Source organism: Macaca nemestrina, chromosome 11, assembly GCF_043159975.1.
Source record: "Macaca nemestrina isolate mMacNem1 chromosome 11, mMacNem.hap1, whole genome shotgun sequence".
Taxonomy (NCBI): Eukaryota; Metazoa; Chordata; class Mammalia; order Primates; family Cercopithecidae; genus Macaca; species Macaca nemestrina.
In genome coordinates, this window is record NC_092135.1 from 87655432 (window position 1) to 87667663 (window position 12232).

At 36.8% G+C, this 12232-nt stretch overlaps 1 protein-coding gene across 14 annotated transcripts in view; it reads left to right on the forward strand.

The window, feature by feature from the left end:
* LOC105468228 (ankyrin and armadillo repeat containing) overlaps positions 1-12232 on the forward strand; it is an 82883-nt gene that overhangs the window by 13036 nt on the left and 57615 nt on the right. For all 14 annotated transcript variants that reach the window (XM_024788643.2, XM_024788642.2, XM_071073061.1 and 11 more), the window contains exons 3-7: positions 3729-4166; positions 6781-6944; positions 7596-7699; positions 10100-10280; positions 11275-11494. In XM_024788643.2, coding sequence (XP_024644411.1) covers positions 3729-4166; positions 6781-6944; positions 7596-7699; positions 10100-10280; positions 11275-11494 — 1107 coding nt within the window. The remainder of the gene's footprint in view (positions 1-3728; positions 4167-6780; positions 6945-7595; positions 7700-10099; positions 10281-11274; positions 11495-12232) is intronic.

Sequence of the window (12232 nt, forward strand, 5' to 3'; positions counted from 1 at the left end):
ACTATTTTGCAGAAAAGAGATGAATTATAGTGGCCATTTTAAAAACCCGAGTATTCTGGCCTTTTTAAAAAAAAGATTTGAGAAAGAAAAAAGGAAAAAGGAGGGGACACATTGACGTATAATTTACACTTTAGAGCATATATACTGCAAACAAATGCCACATTTTCTACAGTCATGTCTTATGACTCCAAGCAGTTTTCTCAAGCCTAAATTAAGGGTAACATTGTAGATATAACTTTTTTTTTTTTTTTTTTTTTTTTTTTTTTGAGACGGAGTCTCGCTCTGTCGCCCAGGCTGGAGTGCAGTGGCGCGATCTCCACTCACTGCAAGCTCCGCTTCCCGGGTTCACGCCATTCTCCTGCCTCAGCCTCCCGTATAGCTGGGACTACAGGCGCCTGCCACCGCGCCCGGCTAGTTTTTTTTTGTATTTTTAGTAGAGACGGGGTTTCACCGTGTTAGCCAGGATAGTCTCCATCTCCTGACCTCGTGATCCGCCCGTCTCGGCCTCCCAGAGTGCTGGGATTACAGGCGTGAGCCACCGCGCCCAGCCGATGTAACTATTTTAAAAAGACTATTTGACAAGAAGAAAGTCCTCAATTTCTTTGTAAATGGCAAGAAAATGTAGCACGGGAAATTCGTCATTTTTTGATAGAGTAAAATGAAGTTTTAATTCTTACTAAATGATGATTACTTAGCTGGCAGGTTCTTTGTTTATTATGTATGTCTAGCTTCTTATTGGCAAAAAAAAAAAAAAAAAAAAAAAAAAGCAATGTATAATACTAGCCTGAAAAAACAAATTATGTTTTTGGCCCAAGTGAGAAGCCGATACCCTGGTTGAAGAAAAATCAGGTTTTCTTGTTGTTCCATATTTTCCTTGATCAAAGCTGGGACTTATGTTGTATCTGTCTTCACTCTCCTTAGTAACCTACTCATCTGTCTGCTTTCATCTTACACAATTTTATTGGCATTGTTAACTTAAGAATCATGAGATTTATAAATTTAGAATGGAGACTATTTCTTTTTTTGAATTATTTTATTTTAAATTTTTGTGGGTACATAGTAGGTATATATATTTATGAGATATTTTCACACAGGCATACAATGCCTAATAATCACATCAGGGTAAATGGAGTATCCTTCATCTCAAATATTTATCCTTTCTTTGTGTTACAGACAATCCAATTATACTCTTTTAGTGTTTTTAAATGTATAATAAATTGTTGTCTGTAGTCACCTTGTTGTGTTGTCAAATACTAGATCTTATTCATTCTATCTAACTATATTTTTGTATCCATTAATTATCCCCACGCCCCTCCTGCCCCACCATTCCCTGCCACCTTTCCCAGCTTCTGGTAACCATCTCTATTTCCATGAGGTCAATTGTTTTAATTTTTAGCTCCCACAAATAAGTGAGAACATGCAAAGTTTGTCTTTCCGTGCATGGCTTATTTCACTTACCATAATGTCCTCCAGTTTCATCAAAGTTGTTGCAAATGACAGAATCTCACGGCTGAATAGTATTCCATTGTGTATATGTACCACTTTTTCTTTATCCGTTCATCTGTTGATGGACACTTAGGTTGCTTCCAAATCTTGGTTATTATAAACAGTGCTGCAACAAACGTGGGAGTACAGATACCCTTTGATATTCTGATTTCCTTTCTTTTGGGTTTATACCCAGCAGTGGGATTGCTGTACCATATGGTAGCTATATTTTTAGTTTTTTGAGAAACCTCCAAACTGTTCTCCATAGTGGCTGTACTAGTTTACATTCCCTCCAACAGTGTACTAGGGTTCCCTTTTCTCCACATCCAGCAAGCGTTCATTTTTGCCTGTCTTTTGGATAAAGGCCGTTTTAACTGGGGTAAGATGATATCTTATTATAGTTTTGATTTGCATTTCTCTGATGATAGAGATGTTGAACACCTTTTCATATGCCTGTTTGCCATGTGTATGTCTCCTTTTGAGAAATGTCTATTCAGATCTTTTGCCTATTTTTTTAATCAGATTAGATTTTTTTCCAATATAATTGTTTGACCTCCTTCTATAGTCTGGTTATTAAGCCCTTGTCGGATAGATAGTTTGCAAATATTTTCTCCCATTCTGTGGGTTGTCTCTTCACTTTGTTGATTGTTTCCTTTGCTACGTAGGAGCTTTTTAAGTTGATGTGATCCCATTTGTCCATTTTTGCTTGGGTTGCAAAATGTGATTGTGAGATATTACTCAAGAAATCTTTGTCCAGACTGATATCCTGAAAAGTTTACCCGAGTTTTTTTAGTAGTTTCATAGTTTGAGGTCTTAGATTTAAGTGTTTAATCCATTTTGATTTGATGTTTGTATATGGTGAGAGACAGGGGTCTAGTTTTATTCTTCCATATATGGATATCCAGTTTTCTGAGCGCCATTTGTTGAAGAGACTGTTCTTTCCCCAGCATATGTTCTTGGCACCATTGTTGAAAATGAGTTCATTGTATAAGTATGCATTTGTTTCTGAGTTCTCTGACCTCCTTTGGCCTGTGCATCTATTTTTATGCCAGTACGATGCAGTTTTGGTGACTATCATTCTGCAATATACTTTGAAGTCAGGTAATGTGATTCCTCCAGTTTTCTTCTTTTTGCTCAGGATGACTGGCTATTCTGGATCTTTCATGGTTTCATGTATATTTTAGGATTATTTTTTCTATTTCTGTGAAGAACAGTGACTGCTATTTTGATATAGATTGCAATAAATCTATATATTTCTTATAAAGGGTTACAGTCTTCAAGCTGGCCATTCTGACAGGCACTTCGAGAAAGAGAGGAGCAAGACAGGAATCTAAGCTGAACTGTTTGGCCAAGTATACATATTCAGGTATACATATGTAACAAGTTGTAGGAAGAGCTATGAACATTCATGAAGTGAGTTCTAACATGCGTATTGAACAAACATGCATGTTACAAATGATCCATGTTCACTTTGGGGTGGAGACTTAACATATAATTAGCATTATAATTAGGCCCTTATTATATGTCAGAAGGTGAAGCAGTGACTTGAAGGCATTCATGTGTACAGCCTCTGTAAACAGTCCAGAACCACATCATGGTCAGTAGTCTTATGAGGATAAAGTTACTGAAGTCAGTCTCTTGTCCAATCAAAGCTCTAGTTATGGCATGGGGAACAGGAAAGTCAGTTATTCAGCATCTGTTGGCGAATACGCCGTAATTATTTTAAAATTGCTTATCTTGAGGACAATGTTTGTTTAACTGTTAGAGAAAAAAGAAGAACCTTGTGACTGTTAGAACATAGTTTATTCTTTAAGTAGAGGGGTTTGTGACTTCACCCTTGCCTGGCATGGCCCTAGGTTTTGTTTATAGTTTGGTATCTTATTGCCACAAAGAGTCCATTCTGTCAGTCTTATGATCTGTATTTTAATATTAATGCTGGTCAGTTGTTGTGTCTAAACCACAAAAGGAAAGGGGTATAATGAGGCATGTCTGACCTCCGATCCCATCATGGCCAAGAACTTAGTTTTTAAGGTTTCTCTGGGGTCCCCTTGGCCAAAACAGGTCTGTTCAGTCACTTGTGGGTGGTGTTCAGAATTTTATATTTGGTTTACAGCATCTAATTTTTCCTTTACTGTCATGTTAGTAGGATTTCACGATAAAATCCTGTTTTCAATCTTCCATATTTATCCAGAAGCCAAATATGAAATTTTCACTATCTAAAATTTTCCTTTTTTATCATGAAGGTTTGACTGATATTACAAAGGATCCAGACTTTAATGAAATCTATGATGAAGACGTGAATGAAGATCCAACATATGATCCCAATAGCCCTGAAGAAACAGCTGTATTTATGAAATATGCTGAAAATATTATGCTAAAGTTAACATTCAGTACCACACAAGTTCAACAGTATGAAAATGTCTTTATATTTGAAACAGACTATTGGCTTACTAATGCTATAAAATATAATCAGGATTATCTTGATATCTGTACCTACCAGAGACTACAGCAAAGATTATATCTTCAGAAAAAGATTATTCAAAAACACTTTGAGAAGAAAAAAGATATCAGAAGAGGGATAGGATACCTAAAGTTAATATGTTTTCTGATTCCATTTCTACTGAGTTTAAAGAAGAAAATGAAAGTTCCATATTTAGGTAGTCTGCTTCAGCCGTTTTCAGGTAAGAGTATCACCAAAAATCAAATATAAAATATAGGTATATATTAAATATATGTTTAAATGCAATTTTTTTTCTAGTATATGGGTGCAGGCAGTAACCTAGCTATAACCTGTTAGAAAGAGAAAACAAACAAAATTTAATGTCTCTAATGTAATTAAAAACACTCAGCGTATGTACATAGTACTTTGTATATATTTATACCAATTATAAGGACTTCTGAAATATTTAAAATAAGTTAAAATAAAATAAGTTATGTATGAATAGGGAAATATGCCATATCCATGATGGGAAAACACTGTGAATGTATCATATCTCATTCAAATTACTCTATAAATTCAGTGTACTTCTATTCAAAATCCTGATCATATTTTTCACTGAAGTTTACACACTTACTCTAAAATTAATATAGAGCAGCAAGGGGTTGTTAATGATCTTTCATTTCTGAAAAATAGATTGAAACATATTAAAACTACAATAATTAAATGAGGGTAGTATTGGCACTTTAATAAACAAATAGAGCAATGTAAGAGAATAGAGAGCTGAAACAGGCCATGATTAATGGAATTTGATGGGACTTCAGTATAAACTCTTCATTCTACACTGATTAGCACACAATTTATACATTTTCATTGCTTTCCAAGCATGTAGGCTTATTATAATGGACTTTCTATTCAGATGGCAACTTTTCAGCAGAAATTTTGCAAATTCTTTAGTGAAAGTTTGTATCATGAGAATTCAGGTGCTGAAGATATCAATATCTGTGAACTATTAGAAATGGAATCATGGGCCGGGCGCGGTGGCTCAAGCCTGTAATCCCAGCACTTTGGGAGGCCGAGACGGGCGGATCACGAGGTCAGGAGATTGAGACCATCCTGGCTAACACGGTGAAACCCCGTCTCTACTAAAAAATACAAAAAACTAGCCAGGTGAGGTGGCGGGCGCCTGTAGTCCCAGCTACTCGGGAGGCTGAGGCAGGAGAATGGCGTAAAACCCGGGAGGTGGGGCTTGCGGTGAGCTGAGAGCCAGCCACTGTACTCCAGCCTGGGCGACACAGCGAGACTCCGTCTCAAAAAAAAAAAAAAAAAAAAAAAAGAAATGGAATCATGACAGTGCATGGCTCTTGGGTGGTGGGGAGCATGTATAGAACTGAGAGGGACTTGCTTAAAGAGAATGTTAGCTATATCTGCAATATCTTATTACTTAAACTATGGGAAGCAAATAGGACTAATGTTAATAGTTAATTCTAGGTGCTGAGATCAGGGTGTATAGTGTATATTATTGTTTGTACTTTTCTTTACCTTTTATATTTCCCAAAATACATTATGTCCCTTATGTTGAGGAAACTATATTCTAACCAGTCAAAATATTGAAAAAACCTAGCCTTTGCTGGAATTTGAGGAAAGAAATTTTTTTGAGGCAGAGTCTTGCTCTGTCGCACAGGCTGGACTGCAGTTTCATAATCTTGGCTCACTGCAACCTCCACCTCCCAGGTTCAAGCAATTCTCCTGTCTCAGCCTCCCAAATAGCTGGGATTTCAGCCACCCGCCACCATGCCCAGCTAATTTTCTGTTTTTAGTAGAGACAAGGTTTCACTATGTTGGCCAAGCTGGTCTCAGACTCCTGACCTCAGGTGATCCGCCTGTCTCGGCCTCCCAAAGTGCTGGGATTACAGGCATGAGCCACCACGCCCAGGAGAGATAATTATTTTAAAAAATAAGTTATCTGTGTAGTTTCATTACCTTCCAGAAATACAGGATGGTTATTTCTGTACGTGAGATATACCCATCTATATCTTTATAATGTCTCTTTTTACCTAAACTAGCTGAGATAAGTTTTTGTATATTTAACCAAAGATTCTCTCAGGCACAGAGTTTCTGGTCCTTTATTATTATTGGGAGTAAGGTATTAATCTTGAGCTCACGATAAATCGAGAACTAGAACAATGTTTTGAGCATACTTTTGAAATGTCTGTACAATGAAACTACAGAAAGTGCTCAAAATGTAAATATATTTTATATATACATACATATATATGAATATATTTTATATATACATATATGTATATATTTGAGATATATATAATATATATATATGGTAATTGACTGAGGGCAGTATTGGCACTGTAATATATATATTTGAGACAGGGTGTCACTCTGTCACCCAGGCTGGAGTGGAGTGGCATGATCTCAGCTCACTGCAGGTTTTACCTCCTGGGCTCAAGTGATCCCCCCACCTCAGCCTCCCAAGTAGCTGGGATGACATGCATGCGCCACCACATCCAGCTAGTTTTTGTATTTTTAGTAGAGACGGGGTTTCACCATGTTGTCCAGACTGGTCTTGAACTCCTAGGCTCAAGCGACTCGCCCCTCTCAGCCTCTCAAAATGCTGGGATTATAGGCATGAACCACTGTGCATGCCCAAAAATATATTTTAATGTTAAAATATTTATATACATTAACAGCAAAAATAATTTTATGCACTATAATTGCCAAGATTTTAATTTCATCTGAAATTTTCCTACTTTGTTTACATGAATGAGAAGTTAGATCTCTTAAAATATGATTGTTTTTGTGTTGTTCACTTTTTAAATAAAAATTTGTTTTCATTTTTGGAGATGACAAGGTCAAGACAGAGCGAGAATTGCCTCCATTTATTTATGGAAGAGATTTTAAATGCCAGAATTTTCACTACAAAGAGAATCAATATTTTCATGTTCATGGAGGAATTGAATTTGATATCAGCACCCCTTCAATTGAGAATGCCTTGGAAGATTTTCAGGTTTAAATGATTCCTTAGATAGTTTATCATTTCTCAACTCTTTTATCCTATTATCCAACCAAAAAGAGCCTCTATTGGTACAGGCACTAGACAGCTTTCCAAATGATTATTCTCACAACTCAATAATTTTTTCATACATTATTTTAACGTAAATGAATTAAGTGCAGATATATGTAAGGTACTGTGTTGGATATCTGAGACAAAATTATAAATAAGCTAGGTACATCTATCATCCTCACAGAATTTACAGACTTCTAATGGACCATATTTGTCCTAGAATAGGTAACCGAAGAGTGCAGTAGAAATCTCTGGACACTCAGTACACATTCTTCCATTTTCCTCAAAGAATCAGGATTAGAACAGAGATCCTTTAAAATTTTGGAACAGTAATTCTTCACCTGGAATTTAGTATAAAAATTCTACATTTCAATTGTTATTGCTTTTCTGCCTTCTGTATACTATATGTCTGTCTTTTAGTATTTTTTCCTCCTTCTCAAAGTAAGGATTAGATATATGCAGCTGCTATCCGGGTCTTCTGGAATAGTAAATTTAAAATTTGTCATTTACATGTATACTATTTCATACAAAGAATTATTATAATTGTTTAGATGTGTCTAAGGATATGTCTTTAGTAACATACTCATATTTTAGAAAAATTTAGAAAAAATACGAGATTGTGCAGCTAATACATTCATAGAAGATTCAGGATATAAAGAATATTACTCAATACCAGTCATGGAATTTCATGGAAAAAGGTAAGGAACTTTTACTAATTACTGACGCTAGCTACAGTTTGTTGAAAGTTAGTAGAGAACAAAGAAAACGACAAAATGCAAAGGTTAATTTAAACCTTTACAATGGCGATTCCAGAATAATAACCACCATGAATGACATATGGACTCAACAAAGTATTAAATGTTATAGTTATTACTTCATGTATTTGGTATAGTCGGTTTAATAATCCTTAGAGTTTGTAATTAGTTCTTATAATTAACAGAGTGGTTAAACAGGGATAGAGATGAGGATGAAATCCCAGCATTTTTTGTCTTTTATGTGTTGTGTTCTTGGATTTTTAAATCTTGGACACTGAAATTTGGAAATATGGGAACTAGAGCTCAGAGGAAACATTTTAATTAGAGGCAAAGATTTAAAAACAAATAAGGACATTTTGCTTGTTGGTTCGTTTGTTTGCTTTTAAGGCATGCAAGCAGTTGAGAGGATAGGACCAAGTCTGGAGCTTTGGAGAATAGTAACTGAGGTGGGAGGATAGCTTGAGCCTAGGAGTTCGAGACCAGACTGGGCAACATAGTAAGACCCTATCTTTGTTTTTGTTTGTTTGTTTTTGAGACAGAGTCTTGCTCTGTCACCCAGGCTGGAGTGCAGTGGTGCAATCTTGGCTCACTGCAACCTACAGCTCCTAGGTTCAAGTGATTCCCCTGCCTCAGCCTCCTGAGTAGCTAGGATTATAAGCATGTGCCACCACGCCTGGCTAATTTTTGTATTTTTAGTAGAGAAGAGGTTTTGCCATGTTGGTCAGGCTGGTATCGAACTCCTGACCTCAAGTGATCTGCTCATGTCAGCCTCCCAAAGTGCTGGGATTACAGGCATAAGTCACCATGCCTATTCATAAGACCCTATCTCTACAAAAAATTTAAAAGTTGGCCAGGTGGCCGGGCGCGGTGGCTCACGCCTGTAATCCCAGCACTTTGGGAGGCCGAGGCGGGCGGATCACAAGGTCAGGAGATCGAGACCACGGTGAAACCCCGTCTCTACTAAAAATACAAAAAATTAGCCGGGCGCGGTTGTGGGCGCCTGTAGTCCCAGCTACTCGGGAGGCTGAGGCAGGAGAATGGCGTGAACCCGGGAGGCGGAGCTTGCAGTGAGCCGAGATCGCGCCACTGCGCTCCAGCCTGGGCGACAGAGCGAGACTCCGTCTCAAAAAAAAAAAAAAAAAAAAAAAAAAAAAAGTTGGCCAGGCTAGGCGGCACATACCTGTTGTCACACCTACCAGGAGGCTGAGGTGGGAGGATCTCTTGAGCCTGAGAGGTAGAGGCTGAAGAGAACAGTGATTGCGCCACTGCACTCCAGCCTTGGTAACAGAGTAAGACCATGTCTCAAGAAAAAAGAATACTGTATTTACAGCAATAAATAGTTGCATTTGGAGGAGAAACCCAGGTAATATATTTTTTTTTTTTTTGAGACGGAGTTTCACTCTCTCCTCCAAGCTGGAGTGCAGTGGCACGACCTCGGCTCACTGCAAGCTCCGCCTCCTGGGTTCACGCCATTCTCCTGCCTCAGCCTCCTGAGTAGCTGGGACTACAGGCGCCCACCACCGCGCCCGGCTCATTTTTTGTATTTTTAGTAGAGATGGGGTTTCACCGTGGTCTCGATCTTCTGACCTTGTGATCCGCCCGCCTCGGCCTCCCAAAGTGCTGGGATTACAGGCGTGAGCCACCGCGCCCGGGCCCAAACCCAGGTAATATTAAGAGGCTTACCACTGACAGAAATAGGTCAGCAGCTGAAGTATTTACCGCTGAAATCTGGGCATGGGAAAGGTACCTCATGGGGGGAAGGGAAGGAAGGTGGTCGTTTTCCCTCACCTGTGATGATAAGCAAACCCAAGGAACAGAGTAAGTCAACATTTTATCAATTTTCCATTCCAGAGTGATAGGGATCAGGGCTGTGTCAAGCCCTACCTATGTTCCAGGGACCTGGTAGGAGGGGGGTTTCTCTAGTCCACTGCTGCAGTTAGTAAAAGCCAAGGAGCCATTACCCAAAGCATCATTCCAGATCACATTCAAGGTAAATTCTTGAGGAGCCAAATATAGACATAATTAGCTTAAAAGAATAAGAGGTAGGTAAGCAGACAGAACTTCAGCCAGAGTTAGGCCTTCCAGGAACTTTTAGACATTGCCCCAGATCACTGTCATGGGAAAGACAGAGTCAATACAATATGAAGAAGGTATTTTTATATAAAGACTTGATTAATAACAGTTGATAATGATGTTATTAATATACTTACAGTTGAGTACAATTTAAACTACCATTTTGTATTTAATTGTTACAGAAAAATAAAAGTTTTGCCAGCATAGAAAGAGAAGTAGCAAATCACTTCAAAGTTAGAGAAACATCTTTTTTTTCTTTATTTTTTATAGCTACTATGTGATGTATTTTGAACTTGAAACTTTCTATCAGCAACTATATAAGACACAGTGGTGGGGAGCCATAAATGAAATAATGAACAATCTGAGACCAAAAAGACTTCCACTGACAGATGCTCAATTACACGAACAATTTAAGAAAAAATTTGGTTTCAAAAGAGCTATGAAATGCAAGGTATTTCAGTGACTACCACATAATTTAGTATATGAAGTTATATATTATTGATAAGTATGTGTGTCAGGTGTTTATCCTAGGGATAATAATAGGTTAAAGTCTTCAATATGAAATAAAATGCCACATTTTAGTAGCTGAAAGGCTATATAATTCTGGATTATAAATTTCTGTCAGAGTACCTGTTAATGCACTGGATTGTGATTAATCTCAATAATGGCTCATGCTTATTGATTACTTATTTTTTATGTTAGGCAGTGTTATAAATCAACAAACTCTTTTAAGGTATGACTAGTTCTATTGTTATCATTCCTGTTATACAAATGAGAAACTTGAGGTGTAGAGAGGGATCTTTCACAAATCATATAGTAAATGGCAGAGCCAGGCTTCAATCCTCGAACTAAAACCTAAAGAGCAGACCTAGCATCCTGAAGCAAATCTCCGCATCTGTTTCAACAAGCCTTGAAGTACAGCTTCTGGAACTGAGCAATGAAGCTCACCAGCTTGAAAGGTTAGACTGGTATTTACTTTCCATTTATTTGCTTTCACGTCCACAAATTGAAAACTCAAAAATTTGTTAGTTGAATTTTTAAATATTAGTCAGAATGTCTCAAGAGGGTGACATTTTTACCTTTTGATGATAAACTGTATTTCTGTAGCTATATATTTCAAGTGTCTAGACTTCTAAATTAGGTTTTTCTTAAATCAGAGAAGGAACCCAATGATCTTCATTTGCTTTTAAAATATTTTAGAAAAAAATTAAAATAATAATAAGAAAAATTCCCCAAAATATTTTAAAAATTCTTAATATTTGCTTATAGCTCTAACAACTTTAGTCATTATCCAGTAAGAAACTTTCCACGCGTGGATCTTGTGAAAATTCTACTTAATTTTCGCAGCATTCATGTGATTCTGTTAATATATTTCATGTCTTTTTTTCCTTAAACCAGACTTTAAGTGCATTTTGATAAACTGATTCTGGCCTTGTTAATTTTAGAGTATTCCATTTGGTATGAAGTCCGCTGTTGAAAGAGGGTTGTCTGCAGTTTTCCATACATTTAGCCGTAAAACCTCAAGCTCAACAATCAATGTTTCAGATGAAGCAGGTTATACTATTTTTCATCATGCTGCCCTGCACAACAGAGTTTCTATTATATGTCAACTGTGCAATGCTAACTTCAAGGTCAACCAGAGGCGCTTTGTTACGTTCGGCCAAGGTACCATAAAGCTTTTTAACCTAAAATGTTGTTATTTTATTTACCCTTACTCAGCATTAGGAATGCATGTCGATTTTAGAGCAGGTTAAAATTTGGTATTAATTAGAGCAAAGTTGAGGTTTTTGTTTCATTTATCTAAGAAGGGCTCCTTTTAGTTTTCTAAGTACCACTTATAACTATCTTATATAGTTTTATATTTGTTCATTGCGTCTCCTTCATTTGAGTATAAGCTCTAAAAGAGGGCAAAGATTTAGCCTACTTTATTTGCCTTGGTATCCTAGCGTCCAGATGAAAGCTTGGCTTAATGGTTGCTCAGAAAGTATTTGTTGAGTTAATGCATGGATGGGTGAAGGCAGGATATCATTTGATAAGGGCTGGCAAAATTAATATACACTGATATACTATAGAAATTCAGAGAACAGCAATAGATATGACTGTCAGGTCCCAGTAGAACAATCATTCTTTATTCCAGGATCCTCAAACAGGGAATAGTTTCTTTATATTACATATATTTAAATTACATTTAATAACAAAAAATTTCTTTATAATAATAATATTTAGCATTAATAGCCCGTTAAAGTTAACCTCATTTAAACTTTAAAAGCTATTTTTGTGATTATTAAATATGCATGGACATTTTATAGTCATTGAAATAAATTTAGCTAGAATAAAAACAAATAAAGTTGACAATGAAATTGGTGGCCCTGCATAACTGGAAAGGAAAATATAGATAAATTG